This window comes from Scomber japonicus, chromosome 13 (assembly GCF_027409825.1).
Source record: "Scomber japonicus isolate fScoJap1 chromosome 13, fScoJap1.pri, whole genome shotgun sequence".
Taxonomy (NCBI): Eukaryota; Metazoa; Chordata; class Actinopteri; order Scombriformes; family Scombridae; genus Scomber; species Scomber japonicus.
Window position 1 is genome coordinate 4,265,534 of NC_070590.1, and position 23,642 is coordinate 4,289,175.

At 42.6% G+C, this 23,642-nt stretch overlaps 1 protein-coding gene across 1 annotated transcript in view; it reads left to right on the top strand.

The window, feature by feature from the left end:
* Nucleotides 1-5,459: 5,459 nt before the first annotated feature.
* LOC128371779 (tectonic-like complex member MKS1) overlaps nucleotides 5,460-23,642 on the top strand; it is a 30,489-nt gene continuing 12,306 nt past the window's right edge. The window contains exons 1-2 of the mRNA XM_053332154.1: nucleotides 5,460-5,545; nucleotides 11,090-11,253. Coding sequence (XP_053188129.1) covers nucleotides 5,460-5,545; nucleotides 11,090-11,253 — 250 coding nt within the window. The remainder of the gene's footprint in view (nucleotides 5,546-11,089; nucleotides 11,254-23,642) is intronic.

Consider the following 23,642-nt stretch of genomic DNA (forward strand, 5'->3'; position numbering starts at 1 on the left):
GAAACCTGTTCAGAGGAGCTGAGAGAAAGAAAGAAAGAAAGAAAGAAAGAAAGAAAGAAAGAAAGAAAGAAAGAAAGAAAGAAAGAAAGAAAGAAAGAAACACACTTTTTAACGCTATAAACTTTATTATTTTATTATTTTTACCGGTTTTTAATGATTTTTCTCTCCGTCATGTTGAAGATTGACGTTAATTGAAGGAGACTCGGTGAGTTAATTGATTCTTTTATCATGTAATCAGTTTATTTATTTGTTAATCTGTGAAGTATTAAAGTTTAATCTGTTTATTAGACAAACTGCGGTATTAATGTGAAGCTGTGAATCATGTATCTGTAAATGTTTCACTGTGATTGCTGCAAACTGTAAAGTTAAAGAGTTTTAATGAGCTGAACTGGGATGTTAAATATGAATTCATTGGTTTTGCATAGTGAGTAATGACATTTTAAAGTTTGTATTACAGATTTAAGTGGCGTTTTATTTTATTTTATTTTTAATTTGGCTTCTGAGATATATTAATAATGCAGATGAATGCATGAAAGGAAAGCAAATAAGAGAAATACACTAGTAGGAGTAACGAGTTTAAACTAGAATAGATTAAGAAAATAACTAAAAACTAAACTAAACTAAAAATAAAAGGGAAAGAAATGGAAGTAAAACCCTAAAATATGAACTTAAAGGTCATTTAGGTAAAAAAAAAAAGCTGTTTAAATCAATTCAATCTAATTATTTATATAGCACGAGGTTTTCCAAAGTGCTGCACAACAAGATAAAACAATAAATATAAAATAGAAAGATAAATCAATTAAACTGATGAATTAAAGGCTCTAAAACCTAATTTACTAAATAAATTGGGGGATATTATGAGATATATATGAGCTGAGTCCATGTCTGATATTAATTAATGTGTTTCTAATTTAACTGTGATTTAAACTTATAACTGTCTGTTACTGCTAATGTTTTAATTAATTCATCATTCAGCCCTGCTCCCAGCCAATCAGCTCCTGTGTCTCTATACCTGTCCCTTTGTAGTTTCATTAGCTCAGTTTATATTTTAATGTTTGTATATTTGTAGTTAAATCTTAGTTTTCAGCTCAGTTGTGTTGGATTCAGAACCTTCCCTTCTGTGTGGACTAAAGTTATTTTTCTTTAGTTTTTCAGCTTTTTTTAAATTTCAGTTTAGTTTTAGTTTTTCAGGTATGGAGAGAAAGCCTTGACTTGTAGAATCTGAAAAGGATGAAAGAATGTGTGATACTAAATATGTTTTATCATCAAGTCCTTTTTAATTTCATTTCACATTTACTCTCATCTATCAGTAGCTCGTACTCAAAGTAGTTTTCATCCTGCAGCTTTATCCATTTCTAGTAAATCATAAAATGCCCACTCAGCAGCTTCTTCTTGCAGTATGCAGCAGATGATACTATAATAACCCTGCTGTGGACAAGTTTGTGCCTTTTTAAACTAGAGCCGGGTGATTATGGCAAAAATCAAAATCAGGATTAATTGAACTTTTAACCTGGATTCTGATTAATGAAGGATTATCTCCTCCTTTGATGACCTTTGACCTTTGACCAGTTATATATATTCATAGTTTGTTTAGTTTAGTATTTTCCACTGCTGCCCTCACACATGAGGATCTTTAGAGAGAAAATAAAGATGTTTTAACCTTCATGTCGTTCTACCGTCTGTTTTGACTGTTCCTTCTTTCCTTCCTTCCTTCCTTCCTTTCCTCCCTTCCTTTCTTCCTCCCGCCCTTCCTTCCTTTCCTTCCTTCCTTCCTTCCTTCTTCCTTCCTTTCTTCCTCCCTTCCTTTCTTCCTCCATTCCTCTCCCCCTCCCTCCCTCCATCCTCCCTTCCCTTCCTTCCTTCCTTCCTCCCTTCCTTCCTTCTTCCTTCCTTACTCCCTCCCTCTTTCCCTTCTCCCTTCCTTCCATCCTCCTTTCCTCCCTCCCTCCTTTCCTTCCTCCCTCCTTCCCTCCTTTCCTTCCTTCCTCCCTCCTTTCCTTCCTCCTTCCTTCCTTCCTTCCTCCTTCTCCTCCCTCCTTCCTTCCTCCTGCCTTCTTTCCTTCCCTCCCTCCTTCCTTCCTCCCTTCCTCACTCTTTACCTCGCTTTACCATCCACTGCTCGCTCTCTTTTTCTCTCCTCTTCTTTTTGAATATGAGTCATGTTTAATTTTACTTTGTGAACATAATGAGATGTAGAGAAATGTCCTCTCCTTGTCCTGCACTCACATTTCACAGAGAACCAGTTTACAGGAAGTTTAAATAACTCTATAGAAATCTCCTCCCTCCCTCCCTTTCCTTCCTTCCTCCTTTCCTTCCTCCCTGCCTGCCTTCCTTCCTCCTTTCCTTCCTTCTTTCCCTCCTTCCTTCCTTCCTTCTTTCCCTCCCTATCTTCCTTCCTTCCTTTCCTCCTTTCCTTCCTTATTTCCTTCCTCCCTCCCTCCTTCTTTCTTCCTTCCTTCCTTCCTTCCTTCCTTCCTTGCCCTCCCTCCCTCCCTGCCTTCCCTCCTTCCCTCATTTCCTCCTTTCCTTCTTCCCTCCTTCATCCCTCCCTCCTTTCTTCCTTCCTTCCTTCCTTCCTCCCTCCCTCCCTCCTTCCCCTCCCTCCCTTCTTCCCCTCCCTCCCTCCTTCCCCTCCCTCCTTCTTTCCTTCCTCCTTCTTTCCTTCCTCCTTCTTTCCCTCCTCCTTCTTTCCTTCCTTCTTTATTTCCTTCCTCCCTCCTTCTTTCCTCCTTCCTTCCTTGCCCTCCCTCCCTCCCTGCCTTCCCTCCTTCCCTCATTTCCTCCTTTCCTTCTTCCCTCCTTCTTTCCTCCCTCCTTTCTTTCTCCTTCTTTCCTTCTTCTTTCTTTCCTCCTTCCTTCCTTCCTTCCTCCCTCCCTTCTTCCCCTCCCTCCCTCCGTCCCCTCCCTCCCTCCTTCCTTCCTCCTTCTTTCCTTCCTCCTTCTTTCCCTCCTACTTCCTTCCTTCCTTCCTTCCTTCCTCCCTTCCTCTCCCCCTCCCTCCCTCCATCCTCCCTTCCCTTCCTTCCCTCCCTCCTTCCCTCATTTCCTCCTTTCCTTCTTCCCTCCTTCATCCCTCCCTCCTTCATCCCTCCCTCCTTTCTTCCTCCTTCTGTCCTTCCTCCTTCCTTCCTTCCTTCCTTCCTTCCTCCCTCCTTCCCCTCCCTCCTTCTTTCCCTCCTCCTTCCTTCCTTCCTTCCTTCCTCCCCCCCCCCCTCCTCCCTGCCTGCCTGCATTCCTTCCTCCCTCCCTCCCTCCCTCTCTCCCTCTTCTTCACGAAGTTTAAATAACTCTATAGACATCTCTCCTCTCTCTTATGTAGGTCATATATATATAAATATATATATTATAGCATCAGTATTAAATGGAGAGTGTTTCATAACCAATGAAAAGTTCCAGTAGTAAGTTTAAAGCAGCGTATTAATGTGAGTGATGCTCGTCGTCAGCGTCGGTCTGTGATAAGAGTTTCTCAGCCTGCAGCAGCTCAGAGAAGAGAAGCTCACACTGCCTTTAATATCCTGCAGAGTTTAACATGGTTACCTTCTCCTTCTTCTTCTTCTTCTCTCCCTCCTTTCCTTCCTTCTTCCCTCCCTCTCCTCCCATCCCTCCTTCCCTTCCTTCCCTCCTTCCTTTCCTTCCTTCTTCCTTCTTTCCCTCTCCTCCCTCCCTTCCCTCCTTTCCTTCCTTCTTCTTCCTTTCCTCCCTCCTTTCCTTCCTTCCTCCTTCTTCTTCTCCTTCTTCCTTCTTTCCCTCCCTCTCCTCCCTTCCTTTCCTTCCTTCTTCTTCTTCTTCTCCTCCCTTCTTCCTTATTTCCCTCCCTTCCCTTTCTTCTTCTTCTTTTTTCCTCCCTCCTTTCCTTCCTTCCCTCCCTCCTTTTCTTCCTTCCCTCCCTCCTCCTCCTTCTTCTTCTTCTTCTTCTTCTTCTTCCCTCCTTTCCTTCCTTCTTCTTCCTCTTCTTCTTCTTCCTTCTTCCCTCCTTCCTTTCCTTCCTTCTTCCTTCTTTCCCTCCCTTCACTCCTTTCCTTCCTTCTTCTTCTTCTCCTTCTTCCTTCTTTCCCTCCCTCTCCTCCCTTCCTTCTTCTTCTTCTTCTCCTCCCTTCCCTCCCTCCTTTCCTTCCTTCTTTCCCTCCCTCCTTTCCTTTCTTCTTCTTCTTTTTTCATCCCTCCTTTCCTTCCTTCTTTCCCTCCCTCCTTTCCTTCCTTCCCTCCCTCCCTTCTTCTTCTTCTTCTCCTTCTCCTCCTCCTCCTCCTCCTCCTCCTTCTCCTCCATCATCATCAGCTAGCACCACATCTCCTGAATCATGACTCCACTTTACAGCTGCTTTATCTGAGCTGTTTGAACTCTCCAGGGTTTATCATGTCAGGAGGGGAAGTGATACGGCTCTTTTATTATATTTAAATATGTGTTGTGTAAGTGTGGAAATAAGTGGAGGTTGTGGCCTGATGGTGGCGCTAGAGGAGAGATAAGAGAGACTTGTCTTTGCTGAATATGTGCAGAAGTGGTTTCTTTTAAAGCTGCAGTTGGTAAGTCTTATAAAAATAACTTTTTGTCATATTTGCTCAGACTGTCACTATGTAAAGAAGCATTACATGAAACTAGTCATCTGTAAAAAAGCCAGGCTCATTTAGCCCCGCCCACTGCTCCTACTGAACCAATCAGAGCCAGGATTGTGTCTGATGGAGTGTCTGACAGCTGTCGATCACTGCTCACGCACACAGGCCCCTCCCCCTTCCTCCTCACAGGCTCCTCCCCTTCCTCCTCACATGCCCATCCCCCTTCCTCACCACAGTCCTCTCCCCCTTCCTCCTCACAGGCCCCTCCCCCTTCCTCCTCACAGGCCCCTCCCCTTCCTCCTCACAGGCTCCTCCCCCTTCCTCCTCAGCTCGGTCCAGCTCATATCTCTAGTTTCTAGGTGAGGTATAGCCATGTGAAAGTCACTGTAAAGAGTTTTATATCTAGCTGAAGGAGTGTAGTTCATGTTCATGTATTACCGATCGTGTGCACGTGGTCGTGTGCACATCAGCCTCCTCTGGGGGACAGACTTGGGAGGCAGGGCAGGAGTACAGCGGAGAGGGAGGGAGAGGGATCTGAAAGTTTTACTTCTTCAAATTTGATGCTAAGTCCTAGACAAGACCGCCTAAACCGAGACCAAGACACTACCAAGACCAGAGGGTATCAAGACCGAGACCAAGACGAGACCAAGGCCAAGACAGACTGAGTCAAGACCAAGACAAAGTCGAGACGAGACTGAGACGAGACCAAAAAAAAAAAAAAAAAAAAAAACAGCTAGTGAGCTCGTGTGTGTTACACCATAACTTGGTTGCATTTGAAAGGCGAAATAATTTGTGTTGAATGTTATGTTTTGTATCATGGACATTATTTGTTGCAAATCTCCCGACCACTATGTCGACCTGAGACCACAAGACCAAGACAATGAGACCAAGACAATGAGACCAAGACAATGAGACCAAGACAAGACCGAGGGATCCGAGACCAAGACAAGACCAAGACCAAAGACGGTCGAGACTGTGACAAAACCGAGACCACGTAAAAGTGGTCTCGAGACATCCAACTCTACTAAGTCCTCTCTGTGCTCAAAGTTACCAACTGCAGCTTTAAAGGAGAAGTTTGGTAATATCATGCATTTTTCTAACAATCAACAAACACTAAAACCAATATGAGTCGTGGCTGTAGATTCATCCGCCGCTGAAAGTAGTCCCCACCAATACCCCATAGTGTCTCCTGCTGTTTTAGGAAATTAATCTTTTATAAACAAATGATGAGTTTTTATTTATGAGATTATGTTCAAAAGGAAGAATACAATCATTTAAACGATATTAATTTAAACAATCCATTTATTCTTTTTTTCTTTTCTTTTTTTCTCTCCGCTCTTCATCTCCGTCATCTCCGGCCTACTTCTCCGTCAGCGCTAACAGCCCGAGGTCACAGGACACAGATCTGAAGGAATCTGATTAATTTAAGGTGGTTTTTCAATTAAAAATAACACGGCCGGGAGAGACTCCTCACTCCTTCTCCTCCTCCGTCTCCGTCTCCTCACTCCTCTCCTCCTTCTTCTCCTCCTCCTCTGTCTCCCTCCGTCTCCTCACTCCTCTCCTCCTTCTCCTCCTCCTCTGTCTCCCTTCGTCTAGCTTCCTAACACAGTTTAGACGAAACCACGCCCACTTCCTTATGATTGGAGCCAAAATGCGTTGTGTCTTTTCACGCTGCACAATGGCAGGGATGAGCCAAGCTAAAAGGAGGAAGGAAGGAAGGAAGGAAGGAAGGAAGGGAGGGAGGGAGGAAGGAAAGGAGTAAGGGGGGGAAGAGGGGAAGAGGAAATAAGTAAGGAGAGAAGGGAGGGAGGGAGGAAAAGAGGAAGGAAGGAAAGAAAGAAAGAACGAAGAAAGGAAGGAGGGAAAGGAGGACAGAAGGAAAGGAGTAAGGAGGGAGGGAGGAAAAGAGGGAGGAAGGAAGGAAGGAAAGGGGTAAGGAGGGAGGGAGGAAAAGAGGAAGGAAGGAAAGGAGGACAGAAGGAAAGGAGTAAGGAGGGAGGGAGGAAAAGAGGGAGGAAGGAAGGAAAGGGGTAAGGAGGGAGGGAGGAAAAGAGGAAGTAAGTAAGGAGAGAAAGGAAGGAAGGAAAGGAGGACAGAAGGAAAGGAGTAAGGAGGCAACTCTGCACATGCTCAGTAGAGTCTACTTCACACAGGACTGCTCTACAGAGACTAAAAACATGATCAGTTACTAGTCTTTGGAGCCGTTTCTAAACTAAACAGTGACCAAACTCTACATGATGAAGGATCATGTGACCCACTGACCTGTCTTTATAGTTTAATATCGCATAATAAGATGTATCAGACTTTAATACACACACTAGACTTGTTAGTAGATCAGTTCATTGTTGGTTTTTGTTAATAATAATAACATTTACATAGAAGCACATGAAACAGGGAGATATGCATGAACACATAGAAGCATGATGAAGCTCCGGCTCGTGTTGAGGATTATAAAATCACACAGGACATCCCATAATGACAAGTTCTGCAAGGAGACGGATGATTTCTGGAGGAATTATAGAAGAACATCTGTTGAAAACTGTCAGATAAGAAGAAAAGTTCACAAATGACACTAAAGCTGTCGGACTGACGCAGGAAGGAGAGGAAAAAAAGCTCTTTGTGCTCACGAGGCGGCTGGTTCAACCTCTCAGAGAGGATTATGGGGGTTTAAAGTGACCATCAAACATGAGCTAACCACACATGATTGGCTGTCAGGGAATTAACGAAAGCCAATCAAAGCGTGCAGAATGTAATTATGGCTTTTGGTTTACGGTGACTCGTTCCAGCGGAGAGGCCTTATCAGCAGCAGCAGATAGAGCTGATTATTATTATCTTCATGATGAGTAACTCTAATTATTGGGCTGCAGAGATGATGGGAGGAGCTGCTCATCACAGACAAACCTGCGTCTCACTCTTTACTGAACATGAACACGACTATAGGAATACATGTGTCTGGCTTAAATGATAAAGAATAAGTTTTTATTCCCAACAATCCTGCAAACCAAGACCAACAAAGACTCAATCATTCCTAACTTCTCTACTCTGTCCTTTTGACCTAACCCTTTAAAGTCAAACTGAAAATAGACTCTGTAACTGGAACCCAACGGGAGAAATTTATATTTTAAATTCTTTGATTTTCATAATGGCTCAACTTGGCATGGGCCGGTATGAGATTCTGGCGGTATGATAACCATAAGCAAAAATATCATGGTTCCATAGTATGGCGATTACAGCTCTAAAATGTTCCTAAAAGGAAGAAAAATAAAGACAGACATGTTCATTTAACCTGAATCTGTAAGGACAGTGTGAGGGGTCGTGATACTCTACGCTGCAGCTGCTCCACCTGAGGGATTTATGACCAGCACTTCCTGTCTCTGACCAGCACTTCCTGTCTCTGACCAGCACTTCCTGTCTCTGACCAGCACTTCCTGTCTTTGACCAGACTAAAAACAGCTCATACCTTAGGAACGGTATGACAGGAAATTTGGCGGTTTCGGTTATCGTGGCTTTTTCAAATCTCGGTGAACCTTGAACACGGTTATCATCCCATGCTTAGGCTCAATTTAGTTTTACATTATTTAAATTAAATACCATTTCATCTGCTTATGTAGCTGGAGTCCTTGATTCCATAAAGCAAATCAAATAATTTAGTGAGAGCAGACGGTCACACTGAGCCTTACTGCATCCTGATACACAACCCAAGAACCCACACTAGCTTTCCTACTAAACTCTCCTGTGTTATTTATTTATGTGAGAATAATTATTTTGATGGGCTTATTTATTTATATTCAGTCTTGTTTTTATGTTGAGCTTGTTATGTGTGAAAGAGGTCACTGACATATCTGTGTTCAGTTGAAGGAAGCTTGGAAACCTTCCAGTCTTTAATGGCAGCAGTGCAGAAACATCCAGATTGGCATAAAACAAAGGGTTGGACACAAGGGTGAAATAGCAAATGATAAGTTCTAGGGCCAACAGATACAAACTGGACAATAAAGCAGCTTAACAACTTCAATTATCTAGGGTCCTATAAAATCCGTTTTATTTGTTCCCAAATTTCATTTTTTCAGTTTCAATTTTTGTGAATCCTGTTTTTTGACCTTTTTACTGTTATTTTACTAACAGTTAACCTGACACGTTGAAGTCCTTCAGGAACTGCTCGACTCTGTACTGAGGGGTTAGAGTCGAGAGCCGTGGTGTTCAGCTGCTCCGCCATGCTTACATTGTTTAAAAGGGGGGGGGGGGGGGGCTCAGTGTGTGGAGGGGGCTTGTTGTGCCTCCCAGATTTGCTTCCAGACATTCGTTCCTCTTCCACACAAAAACAGCATTTCAGTCAAATTATGTCAAATTCTGCGATATCCCACGTTACAACTAAATTCTGTTTTAATCGACCAATTCTGCGTTTCCGTCCACGATTCCGTGATTGCGGAAATCATGGAGCTCTAATTATCAACAGTGACTTAAAATATTCAGTTTGATAAGTCAGATAAAAACCAGTTAAGAGCAGCTTCACCTACAGACAGGGGACAGATTAAAGGAAAATAAAGTGTCTTAGTCAGGTGTTTGGCTCCTGGTCATTGATTCTACTTAGGGCTGGGCGATATGGACAAAATCAAGTATCACAATATATTTGACCAAATACCTCAATATCGATATTGCAACGATAATGTAGAGATGACTCTTGATGCTTTCACAAAATGTTTACATTGATGAAATGTTTGATAAATAATCATCGGTAATGTGGCTATAATGACAAAGTGGGTAAAAGGTTAATAACAGAACAGCTAGAACAGTCTGGTAAGTTCAGAAAATTACATATTTTTACAGTAATGCAACATATAAAAGCAGGAAAAGACACTGATAACATATCACGATATTACGATATCCTAAATCTACGACGATATTTGGTCTCATATCACGATATCGATATAATATCGATATATTGCCCAGCCCTAATTCTACTGTGTGTGAACTCTGACCATCATTCTCCTAAAATATATTCCCTCATTTGGTGTTTTGATGATGATGATGATGATGGAGATGACTGTCTAACACATCGATCCAAAATCTCCCATAGGTGTTCAGTTGTGTTGAGATGTGGTGACTGTGAAGGCCTCAGCTTCTGATTCACACTGATTCACTGACTCCTCGTGTTCTTTGGATGGAAGAGACCACTCTCATCAGAATAGACATGTTTTCATCATAGGCTAAAGCTGATCACTCACTACTAATTTGTATTGATTTGTGGTGACCCTTCCCTCCCAATGCCCCCCATCCTGATGCATAAGAGCCACCGGACCCCCTCAAACATTCAGACCTGTACCACTGGACCCCCTCAAACATTCAGACCTGTACCACTGGACCCCCTCAAACATTCAGACCTGTACCACTGGACCCCCTCAAACATTCAGACCTGTACCACTGGACCTCCTCAAACATTCAGACCTGTACCACTGGACCCCCCCAAAACATTCAGACCTATACCACTGGACCCCCTCAAACATTCAGACCTGTATTGCTGGACCCCCTCAAACGTTCAGACCTGTACCACTGGACCCCCCCAAAACATTCAGACCTGTACCACTGGACCTCCTCAAACATTCAGACCTATACCACTGGACCCCCTCAAACATTCAGACCTATACCACTGGACCCTCCCAAAACATTCAGACCTGTACCACTGGACCCCCTCAAACATTCAGACCTGTACCACTGGACCCCCTCAAACATTCAGACCTGTACCACTGGACCTCCTCAAACATTCAGACCTGTACTGCTGGACCCTCCCAAAACATTCAGACCTGTACCACTGGACCCCCCCAAAACATTCAGACCTGTACCACTGGACCCTCCCAAAACATTCAGACCTGTACCACTGAACCTCCTCAAACATTCAGACCTATACCACTGGACCCCCTCAAACATTCAGACCTGTACCACTGGACCCTCCCAAAACATTCAGACCTGTACCACTGGACCCCCTCAAACATTCAGACCTGTACCACTGGACCCTCCCAAAACATTCAGACCTGTACCACTGGACCCCCTCAAACATTCAGACCTGTACCACTGGACCCCCCCAAACATTCAGACCTATACCACTGGACCCTCCCAAAACATTCAGACCTGTACCACTGGACCCCCTCAAACATTCAGACCTGTACCACTGGACCCCCTCAATCATTCAGACCTGTACCACTGGACCCCCTCAAACATTCAGACCTGTACCACTGGACCCTCCCAAAACATTCAGACCTGTACCACTGGACCCCCTCAATCATTCAGACCTGTACCACTGGACCCCCTCAAACGTTCAGACCTGTACCACTGGACCCCCTCAAACGTTCAGACCTGTACCACTGGACCCCCTCAAACATTCAGACCTGTACCACTGGACCTCCTCAAACATTCAGACCTGTACCACTGGACCCCCTCAAACGTTCAGACCTGTACCACTGGACCTCCTCAAACATTCAGATCTGTACCACTGGACCCCCTCAAACATTCAGACCTGTACCACTGGACCCCCTCAAACATTCAGACCTGTACCACTGGACCTCCTCAAACATTCAGATCTGTACCACTGGACCCCCTCAAACATTCAGACCTGTACCACTGGACCCCCTCAAACGTTCAGACCTGTACCACTGGACCTCCTCAAACATTCAGATCTGTACCACTGGACCCCCTCAAACGTTCAGACCTGTACCACTGGACCCCCTCGAACATTCAGACCTGTACCACTGGACCCTCCCAAAACATTCAGACCTGTACCACTGGACCCCCCCAAAACATTCAGACCTATACCACTGGACCCCCTCAAACATTCAGACCTGTACCACTGGACCCCCTCAAACATTCAGACCTGTACCACTGGACCCTCCCAAAACATTCAGACCTGTACCACTGGACCCCCTCAAACATTCAGACCTGTACCACTGGACCCCCTCAAACATTCAGACCTGTACCACTGGACCCCCTCAAACATTCAGACCTGTACCACTGGACCCTCCCAAAACATTCAGACCTGTACCACTGGACCCTCCCAAAACATTCAGACCTGTACCACTGGACCCTCCCAAAACATTCAGACCTGTACCACTGGACCCCCTCAAACATTCAGACCTATACCACTGGACCCCCCCAAACATTCAGACCTATACCACTGGACCCCCTCAAACATTCAGACCTATACCACTGGACCCCCTCAAACATTCAGACCTGAACTGCTCTCTTGGTTAAAGCCTCACATGCTTCCTCCCACATGTGCAGAATAAGTTAAACTCATCTGACCGGATCAGTTGTTTCCACATCTCTGAACATCAGTATCTGTCCTCTTTTCCCTTTTTACACAACTGAGCTCACAAATGTGCATTCATCTCTGTAATGAGGGGTTTATGCTCTGCAGCCCTGTTATAATATCTCTCTCTGTGTAATTACCCACCGACTTCTCTCACTGACAGTGTGATTACGTCCTGCGTTCACATTCTCGGTCACCTGAGAAACAGTTGATCTTCTGTTTCTCTTCCATATCTCACTAATGCACGAGCATCACGGGCATCAGATGTGTCGTCTAGCACAGCTTAGCACCTCATTTACTGATGTTTGTCTCATAGATCGAAATGCAGAAGTCACTTTAGTCTCTCAGTACGTTAACATGCAGCAAAAAAATCTAAATATATTGTTTCCTCACCCTCACTTCACAGGACACCATTACATAAGCTTAGTCGTGATATTAGAAATGAGTGATCTCTATACTATTGTCGTCTTCCACTTCTTCCATGCCACGCCCTAATGCATACCCTGCTTTATCGTCACATATAAAATCAGGGAGGCCAAAATGTCCCAAATGAACATCTTACTGCATTGAAGAAGGCTTTAAACTAGCGATTGAGACCATAAACACATTTTGAAAACGTTTACTGAGGTTAGAAATCAAGTGAGAAGTTGGTGAATTCTCCATTGACTTGTATAGAGACGGTCGCCCCCTGGTGGCCTTTTGATAGAATGCAGCTCTAAGTTACTTCCTGGTTGGCCTCATTTCAGAGGACCAGAACTCCCCGTCTGGTGTTAACGCGTTAATCACGATGTGAATAAGGAGCTAGGGCTGTATTTTTTTTTTATCCTGTTAATTGTGCTGTTATTATGTGCTGTACATTTTGTGCATTAATACATATTTCTCTACGTGGAACAGGAAGAGTGTAATCCTTCCAGAATAAGCAGTTTGAAGTTGACCACACTGTTGTTGAAGCTTTGCTCTTCTGTAGTTTTGAAGTAGACGTTGCGTTACATCAGGATCATTCCACTTCCTTTTGACTTTAAATACATCTAAAAAAAATCAAGTTGATGAAGTAACAGTCTTTACATTGTTAATATGGACCTAAAACTGTTGTGAAATGTTAAATAATAGAACTTTAAACAAGCGATAGAAAAAAAAAATGTGATTAACTGTTAAAATTCAGAAACTAGTCATGACTTTAAAAAAAATGAGTCATATGCCACAAACAACGATTGGATGGTAATTGCTCCATTGTACTATTTGGTGCAGTTGTAGGTGTTAAGTGTCTCCATACATAGATTTAGTGTTTCTTAAAATGAAAAACCTCTCCGTCTGTAGCTCAACCAGCTGCACTCAAGCCCAGTAAAATGAGAATAGTTAGATGTGAAGGTTGTCATTTGTTCCTCTGCTGAGTGTTTCCGGACTGAAATGATTTTTAAAGTCAGAAGGAAATAAATAGTTTCCTTCCATTATTTCTGAAAGCTGCTCAGCGTCCTCGTCTTCAGAGCTTTCTGAAACCAACAGTAATTTAGATAAAGGTCAGAATAGTTATGAAGGACTGTTGAATGTAGAGCAGGTTTCCCTCCTGTCGTCCTCCCGTGTCTAACTGACCCCGTCTCTCTTTTTACTCTTCCTTCCGTCCGTCCGTCCTTCCTTCTCCCCTCTTTGTTTAATTTTTCCTTCCTTCTTCCCCTCTTCCCCTCTTTCTTTGCTCCCTCCTCCTTCCATCCTTCCTTGCTTCCTTCCTCCTTTCCTCCTTTCCTCCCTCCCTCCTTACTCATTTCTTTCCTTCCTCTTTTCATCCTTCCTTCCTTCCTTCCTTCATCCTTTCCTCCCTCCCTCCTTACTCCTTTCTTTCCTTCCTCTTTTCGTCCTTACTCCCTTCCTTCCTTCCTTCCTTCCTTCCTTCATCCTTTCCTCCCTCCCTCCTTACTACTTCTTTCCTTCCTTCCTTCCTTCCTTCCTTCTCTCCTTACTTCGTTCCTCTTTTCTTCCTTCCTTCCTTCCTTCCTTCCGTCCTTCCTTCTTCCTTTCCTCCCTCCCTCCCTCCCTCCTTACTCCTTTCTTTCCTTCCTCTTTTTGTCCTTACTCCCTTCCTTCCTTCCTTCCATCCTTCCTTCCTCTTTTCCTTCTTACTTGTTTCCTTCCTTCCTCCTCTCCTTCCTTGACCTGAGGACAGCAGGAGGGTTAAGGAAAGGACAGATAGGAGAGACTGGTTCACAATGCTGAGAAGCCAACGGGGGGCGATGGCTCCTAAAACCTCTCTGAACAACTTAGAGGGGAGGAGATGAAATGTAGAAGTAGCTCAGATCCCTGAGGGAGATGTGTGGAGGAGGGTTAGGGTTCAGGTTCAGGTTCAGGTTCAGGTTCAGGTTCAGGTAGGAGCCAGCAGTAATTGATGCTTTGATGTTTTTCTTTCTTTTTAATGAAATATTTTGGAAACTACTCACATTCCTCTGCAGAGACGAACAAACAGTAGCTGGAGCAGAGTTTACTAGACTGTTGATGAGGGTTGGGTACCGTTCACATTTGTACCGATACCAGTACCCGTAACGGTACCTGGTGTTCGGTATCGGTTCTCAACGGTTCTTCATTTCGGTACTTTATTCTAAAGGCCCATTTATGCTCAACGTTAAATACATACGGAGCCTTCTGTCCGTGCTCTGCGTTCATTTCCTCCGTATTTCTGCACGTTTCCATAAAGCTTACGGATACGGAGCGAACGGAGCAGTACCACCGGAAACCATGGGGGGGCAGTGTTGCTGTCACTACTCCATACGTAGCTCTAGTGAGACACGAAGAAGAAATAACAATTTCAAATTATACAATTCAGATTCACGTTTTTCAATACAATTATTAAAATTGAACAATACAAATTAAAATGTTAATGATTCAAATTCAGTTTCTGGTGGCAGATATTTCAGCTTCTACAGTTTGCTACTTGTCTCAGTTTTTCTGTTTTTCTTTGTAAAGAATCTAAAATACAAACATTATTCTGGACTTCACCGTCGCTCGAACAGAAACAGTTTAAAGATGTCACACTGAGCTCTGGGAAACTGTGGTTGATGTTTTCATTCATTTTTTTCTGTCACTTTATTGACCAAATAATTGACAGCAGATTAATGGATAATGAAAGTTATGGTTAGTTGCAGCCGAAGTGGAACCAGCTGTCTGAAGTCATTTCTATTAGTGAGGATTTGAGGCAATCATCATTATCACTGCGGGTCATTTATACAGTCTATGGTCATGTGACCTGCTGGCTTTCTAATGTTGAAGTTAACTTGATTAAACTGTGATTCTTCATCATGACCAACCTGAACTGAAAAGCATAAAATAATCAGGTCAGATGAAAAGAATCCAGGTAAAAATACTTTTAAACACTTTATTGAATTTCTGAATCCTAATTAGCTCACAGCAGGAGGCGAAGACGAGGAAGCTGCAAGACTTAACTTATATTTATTTTATTTTTGGACTGCAGATTGAAATACAAGCACAGTATCCTCTCTTCTACTAGCTAATAGATTTCCAAGATTTATGAACTTTGGACAATTTGAGAGATTCAGTGTGAACAAGTCTGACTGAAATGAGATAAATATAAAATGTGTATATAAACATTTAGAGCAGGGGTGTCAAACATGCGGCCCGTGGGCCAGATCCGGCCCGCCGAGAGGTCCAATCCGGCCCACTTTCCTTATTCCTCCCTTCCTTGCAAATTCCCTTCCTTCCTTTCTGTCTTCTTTTTCTTCCTTCCTTCTTTCCTTGTATCTGTCTGTCCGTCCGTCCGTCCGTCCTTCCTTTCTTCCTTCCTTCCTTCTTTCAAGTCCTCTTCCTTCCTTCTTTCAAGTCCTCTTCCTTCCTTCCTTCCTTCCTTCCTTCTTTCAAGTCCTCTTCCTTCCTTCCTTCCTTCCTTCTTTCAAGTCCTCTTCCTTCCTTACTGTCTTCTTTAACTTCCTGTCTTCTCTTCCTTCTCCTCCTTCTTTTCCTTCCTTCTTTCCTTCCTTCCTTCCTTCCTTCCTTCCTTCCTTCCTTCTTCTTAATGAGCCGGCCCACCTGAGATTAAATTAGGCAGTATGTGGCCCTTGAATGAAAATGAGTTTGACACCCATGATTTAGAGGCATGGAGACGAGAGCATTACATCATCATTCGACTCCTCCATAAAATCTGTCAGTAAGGGTTTCACATGTTTGACCCATAAAGTCAATAAGTTAATAAATAGTTTTCCTTTCCATAACTTAAATATATTTTAATAAATCATCCAGTCTTGTATTGTGGGAAGCTTATAAAGAGCTTTTATACAAGCAGATGTCAAAATAGTAAAAAACATATATTCATTAACTAATAAGAGATTAAGAGAGATAAAGAGATAGATCCTTAGAATAAAGTGTGAAACAGGAGGAGGGAGGGAGGGAGGGAGGAAGGAAGGAGGGAGGGAGGGAGGAAGGGAGGAAGGAAAGAAGGGAGGAAGGGAGGGAGAGAGGAAGGAGGGAAGGACGGAAGGAATGACAGAGGGAAGTAAGAAGGGAGGAAGGAAAGAAAGAAAGGAAGGAAGGGAGGAGGGAAGGAAGGAAGGACGGAAGGAAGAAGGAAGGGAGGAGGGAAGGAATGAAAGGAGGAAGAAAGGATGAAGGAAAGAAGGATGGTAGGAGGGAGGTGTGTGTCTGTGTGTGTCTGTGTGTGTGTGTCTGTCTCTCTCTCTCTCTGTGTGTGTGTGTGTGTCTGTCTCTCTCTGTGTGTGTGTGTGTGTCTGTCTCTCTGTGTGTGTGTGTCTGTCTCTCTCTCTGTGTGTGTGTGTCTGTCTCTCTGTGTGTGTGTCTGTCTCTCTGTGTGTGTGTGTGTGTGTGTGTGTGTGTGTGTGTGTTATTTAGTACATGCTGTGTATTAATGGTGACGTTCATGGGGAAGCCTGGGTGATGTCTTGTGTCACAGTGACACCTGGTGGACGTTTAGAGAACATCTCGGAGCCGACTGAGAAAATAGAAGCAACTTGATTCATGATGAGGCTTTTTGAGAAGCAGGTAAAGCACAGATGTAAATATTAAAATCCTTTCCTCTTTCTTTTCCTCCCTTCCTTCTTTCCTTCCTCCATCCCTCCTCCCTTCCTTCTTTCCTTCCTCCATCCCTCCTACCTTCCTTCTTTCCTCCGTCCTTCCTCACTTTCCTTTCCTTCCTTTTCTTTCCTCCCTCTCTCCTTTCCTTCCTTCCTCCCTTCTGACTGACCTCCCTCCCTCCTTTCCTTCCTTCCTCCCTTCTTCCCTCTGTCCTTCCTTCCTCTTTTCCTTTCTCCCCCATTCCTTCCTTCCTCCTTCCTTTCCTTCCACCTTTCCTCCCTCCTTTCCTTCTTTCTTCTTCACGCCTTTCCTTCCACCTTTCCTCCCTTCCTTCCTCCCTCCTTTCCTTCTTTCCTTCCTCCCTCCTTCCTACCTTCCTTCCTTATTTTCTCTGTCCTTCCCTCCCTTCCTTCCTCCCTCCTTTCCATCCTCATCATCATACTGCTGCTACTATTCTTTAAAATGACCATAAAGTATATTTATAAGTACTAGGAAACATAATCAGTGTTTTATTAATTTATCAGCTGAGAGTAAAACAAACTAAAACCTTCCCAGAACATGTTGAGTATTTATATGTTCTGTTTCTGGTCACCAGTGGACTCAGATTTGCGTGTCCCTGGTGGATGTGGTCTAGTTTTATGAGTCTGACTCGATGCTCGATGCTGGATGTGGTTTGTTATTCAAATCCTTCGGTCAGTGTCACATGATCACATGATCACATGATCACATGATCACATGATTCATTACCGGGAAGTAAGAGTTCGACTTCACTCTGTCAGACGCTCATCACTCAGTCTGAGCTCAGTAATCACTCACTAACACTGTGTGTGTGTGTGTCTGCGCGTGTGTGTGTGTGTGTGTCTGTCTCTGTGTGTGTCTCTATGTGTGTGTCTGTGTCTCTCTCTGTGTGTGTGTGTGTCTCTCTGTGTGTGTGTGTGTGTGTGTGTGTCTCTCTGTGTGTGTGTGTGTGTGTGTGTGTGTCTCTCCATTATAAAAGCATTATGGGAGATGTAGTATTACAGTAAAAAGTAACTAAAGCTGTTAAATAAATGTAGTGGAGTAGAAAGTAGCATCACATGGAAATACTACAGTAAAGTACTAGTACCTCAAACTGTACTGCAGTCAAGTACTTCAAACTGTACTACAGTCAAGTACAAGTACTTCAAACTGTACTGCAGTCAAGTACAAGTACTGCATGTTGATGTCATATTCACCAGGATGGTAATTATTAGACTGTAATTATATATATAGTGTTTCTTCAGGCAGGATGCAGTACCTTGGTTTGACCACCAGGTGGAGCTGCAGACTGTAACACAGCTCAGGTGATGTTCTGCTTCATTTCACATTTTCTCTTTTCTTCCTTTTATAAAACTTTAACTTGTTCTTCAGTTTGATTGTTTTGTCTTTAATCTGTCTCATATACACTCTAACCTTCCTGTCGTCAAATTGACCCCGTCTGTTAACTGTTCCTTCTTTCCTTCCTTCCTTCCTTTTCTCTGTCCTCCTTTCCTTCCTTGATCCCTTCCTCTTTTCCTGTCTCCGTCCTTCCTCCTTTCTTCAGCCCTCCTTTCCTTCCTTCCTTCATCCCTCCTTTCCTTCCTTCTTCCTCCTTTCCTCCTTTCCTTACTTCTTCCTTCCTTCATCCCTCCTTTCCTTCCTTCTTTCTTCCTCCCTCCCTCCCTCCCCTCCCTCCCTCCGGACAACAGGAGGGTTAATGGCAAAAATTAACTTAGTAGAATTTTTAAGTTGAACATCTTTAAAGTATTTAGATTGAATTTAACAGTTTAAATAATCATTTTTCAGGTTTTTGTTTCTTATTACATTAAATGATTTATTCACAATTTAAATTCAAACTAAACATGTCAAAATAAAAGCAATAAAACACTTGGACAGGGTTTAAGATCCTCGTCACAGTTCTTTATTGAGATGATTTACATTCAGTCAAAATATACAATAAAATAAAATAAAATAAAAATAAACTATCTTTGAGAACAAACAAGCAGTATTTGATTTGTTTGCAGGAGAATCAGACGACTATAAATAAAACTGAACCAGTTTAACTTCAGATCAAAGACTTTGCATAAAAAACACAAAACGTTTGAGCTCATTTTAATAAATCTGTGTTTATAAAAATGAAGTTAACCCTCCTGGTGTCCTCGAGTCAAGGGAAGGAAGGGAGGGAGGGAGGAAGGAAGGAAAGAAGGACAGAGGAAAGAAAGAAGGAAGGGAGGGAGGAAAAGAAGGAAGGAAGGACGGAGGAAGGAAGGGAGGATGGAGGGAGGGAGGGAGGAAAAGAAGGAAGGAAGGACGGAGGAAAGAAAGAAGGAAGGGAGGAAAGCAAAGGAAGGAGGGAGGAAAGAATAAGGGAGGGAGGGAAGGAGGGAGGGAGGGAGGTAGGGGGAGAGGAAAGAAGAAGGGAGGGAGAGAGGAAAGAAGAAGGGAGGAAAGAAGGAGAAGGAGGGAGAGAGGAAAGAAGAAGGGAGGAAAGAAGGAGAAGGAGGGAGAGAGGAAAGAAGGAACAGTCAAAACAGATGGGGTCAATTTGACCCGGGAGGACGACAGGAAGGTTAAATGTTCTGGAAACACTGATGGAAAATATAGAATATTGATTATTAATGTAAAGTTTGTAATGTTAGTGTGGTTGGTTTTGTTCCTCTGAGCTTCATAAACAGAAAAGTCTTCAGCTGCTACACACACACACACACACACACACACACACACACACACACACACACACACACACACACACGATAAAACTGGAGTGTACTGTAAATAAAATAAATATATATAAACTTATTAGAGTCGGGCGATGAAACTTTTACATTCACCATTTCTTTAAATGAATGATTAACACGTGTGTGTGTGTGTGTGTGTGTCTCTCTGTGTGTGTGTGTGTGTGTCTCTCTGTGTGTGTGTGTGTGTCTCTCTGTGTGTGTGTGTGTGTCTCTCTCTCTCTGTGTGTGTGTGTGTGTGTGTGTGTCTCTCTCTCTGTGTGTGTGTGTGTGTGTGTGTGTGTGTGTGTCTCTCTGTGTGTGTGTGTGTGTCTCTCTGTGTGTGTGTGTGTGTCTCTCTGTGTGTGTGTGTGTGTCTCTCTCTCTCTGTGTGTGTGTGTGTGTCTCTCTGTGTGTGTGTGTGTGTCTCTCTCTCTGTGTGTGTGTGTGTCTCTCTGTGTGTGTGTGTGTGTGTGTGTGTCTCTCTCTCTGTGTGTGTGTGTGTGTGTGTGTGTGTGTCTCTCTCTCTGTGTGTGTGTGTGTGTGTGTGTGTGTGTCTCTCTGTGTGTGTGTGTGTGTCTCTCTCTCTGTGTGTGTGTGTGTGTCTCTCTCTCTGTGTGTGTGTGTGTCTCTGTGTGTGTGTGTGTGTGTCTCTCTCTCTCTGTGTGTGTGTGTCTCTCTCTGTGTGTGTGTCTCTCTCTGTGTGTGTGTGTGTGTGTGTCTCTGTGTGTGTGTGTGTGTGTGTGTGTGTGTGTGTGTGTCTGTCTCTGTCTGTGTGTGTGTGTCTGTCTCTGTGTGTGTGTGTGTCTGTCTCTGTGTGTGTGTGTGTGTGTGTGTGTGTGTGTCTCTCTCTGTGTGTGTGTGTCTGTCTCTCTCTCTGTGTGTGTGTGTGTGTGTGTGTGTGTGTGGCAGCTTCACAGACTCCAGCCGTCAGCAGAGAGGGAATCAGAGAGTTTTTATAACCAGGATGAAGCAGAGATGAGAGAAACATTATATTACAGGTGTGTTTAATCCTAATTAACACAATAAACATGAAATATGAGAAAATAAAAACATGATAAGAGACTCAGTAGAAATACAACACTGAGTAAAAAGAAACCTCTCTGAGATAAATGTGAATATTAATGGCTTGAAATGATCATTAAAGTGAACGTAGTGCTCTTTGTTTGTATCTGAAAGCAGAAGTTTTATATTTTATATTTATTATTGTCAACAAATCCCATGTGGAGGGTGAAGTATTAAGTGTGCTAACGTTAGCCCTATGACATTAGCCCATCCACACCGCTATAGCTAACGTTAGCCCTATGACATTAGCCCATCCACACCGCTATAGCTAACGTTAGCCCTATGACATTAGCCCATCCACACCGCTATAGCTAACGTTAGCCCTATGAGATAAAAAGACGATAGTTCATATATTTATTTATGCTTTAGTCGCATTAACTTATCGATTTTTTACAATGAAAGGAATATTCGAAAATCGTGACCCATCCCTACTGTGTGTGTGTGTGTGTGTGTGTGTGTGTGTGTGTGTGTGTGTTATTCAGAGCCAGTTTCAGGCATCTATTGTAATAAAAACATCTTTTCAGTCTTTATCAGCTCATCAGTCCTTTAAAAACTGTAGTGAAGGATTTGTTGACAATAAAATATAAAATATTAAAATGACACCTCTCTTCTCTTCTCCTCATAAAGGAAGGGAGTTCAGTGTTAGAGGAGATAACGTATCTCAGGACACTAAAGCCGTCACTTCTTTACAATAATCCAGTCTGAATGAATCAAACTAACAAGTTATTTGTTCAAATTGATTCAGACTCAACATATTTACTGTGAATGTGTCTCATAAAGTCATAAAGTCATAAAGAGATTAAATGATGAAACAGGAAGTAACCTGCAGGTGTAGCAGAGAGGATGAGGCTCCATTTACTCTTTCATCATTTCAAGTATTTTATACCAGGAGAAAATCCAGATGTGATATTTATGTTCTAATATAATTATTAATAATCTAATATACTTTAATTTACACTCAGCTGCAAACATGTGTCTCCTTCATGTGGTGTCATTTAAATTTAAAGGGTTAAAATGTGAAAATAAACGTATGAATAACTTCACACATTCTTTTTTTGTGGACCCAGCATCAAATTTCTGCTTTTAATCCATTTAGAGAGAATATATTAGAGGATTATGGTGTAAATCTTCTTTTTCCTTCCTTTTCTCGTATTTTTAGTTCTTCCTTCCTCTTCTGCTTTCTTTTATTCCTCCGTTTTTTTCTTTCTGTTCCTCCAATCTTTCTTAGGGTTAGAGTTAACCCTAACTCTAACTCTTACTTTCTTTCTTTCTTTCTAACGTTTCTTGTTTGGATTATTTAATATGTGTCATTCTTTTGTGGTTACACCATTTGACATTTTCAGGAGCATTCAGTCTTACTTTTGGTTTAAAAAAATGGTGCAAATGTCATTTCAATGATATAAAACCAACAAAAATACTAAATGTTTAATATATTTTTGACTTGCTCATCTTACCAACCCTTAATTCTCACTGACCCGTATATTTAGATTTTTTCTTTTTTAGGTTTCTATGGCAGTAAACTGAATATCTTTCGAGTTGTGGACAAAATAAGACATTTGAGGATCATAAACATTGATTCACATTTTTCACAATTTTCTTGTGAAGTCTTATTCTTAATCTTATTTTTAGGCCAAACAATTAATCGATTAATTGAGAAAGTAATCAACAGATTATTTGATCATGAAAATAGTTAGTTGCAGCCTGAGTGTAAATATCTGTACAATAAAAAGCTGATTTTAACTGTGAAATGAAATTATACAAATAGACTCTAACCTTTAAATAGAAGACTGATTTATGTTCATTTATTTATTTAATTGTATTTATTGTATTGTGTTGTTTATAGTGTTTATTTGAATGTTTTATTTCCTGTTTGTTTTCTGTCCTCACACGTTAATACCATCGTTAACTTGCTAGTCTGTAAAACTATTGTTCAATAAAGCATCAAAATAATAATAAATTCAAATGAAACAGAGTCAGAGTCAAACCTCAGACTCTGATCTTTAACAAATAAAAGTGCAGAAGCTTTACAGTCTGAGAGCCGAGCGGTCCGAACAGGAAACAGGAAACAGGAAGCACCAACCTGCGTCTACTTCCTGTTTCAGCTGATGATGAAGACTCTCGGCCCTTCGTCTCTCATCGGAGGAAGACTCTCGATCACCATGTTGTCCATCAGTCCGTATTTATCCTCCTTTTTATTCCTCCGCCCCCCCCTCGTCTCCTCGGGGCCGTTCATTGGCTGGGACCTCGTCCACAGGCTCCTCCCTCTCCACAGGCTGAGACAGCTGATTGGTCAGCTGTGACATCGTCATCTGCAAAACAGGAAATCATCTTTTATTCTCTTATATATAAAAAATCACCTTTAACCCTCCTGCTGTCCGGAGGAAGGAAGGTAAGGAGAGAGGGAGGAATGAAGGAAAGGAGGGAGGAAAGGAGAGAAGGAATAAGGGAGGATAGAAGGGAGGTAAGGAGGAAAAGGGAGGGATGAAGGAAAGGAGGGAGGAAAGGAGAGAAGGAATAAGGGAGGATAGAAGGGAGGTAAGGAGGAAAAGAGGGAGGAAGGGAGGTAAGGAGGAAAAGAGGGAGGAAGGAAAGGAGTAGGGAGGGGGAAGGTAGTATGTAAGTATGGAAGGAGGGAGCAAAGAAAGAGGGAAGGAGGGGAAGAATGAAGGAAAAATCCAAGAAAGAGGAAGGAAGGAAGGGAGGAACAGTCAAGAGAGACGGGGTCACTTTGACCCTGGAGGACGACAGGAGGGTTAACGTGCCATACAAATGAAATGTATAATTATTATTATAGATTATTATATCTGCATTATAGTGACTTTAAATCCTTTATTAAGTGTTTTTACAATGATGAATACATTTAAGAGTTAATAGGTAATAAGGAAGGAAAGGAGGGAGGGAGGGAGGGAGGAACGGAGGAACGAACGAACGAACGAACGAACGAACGGAAGGAAGGAGGGAGGGAGGGAGAAAGGAAAAGAAGAAGGTAG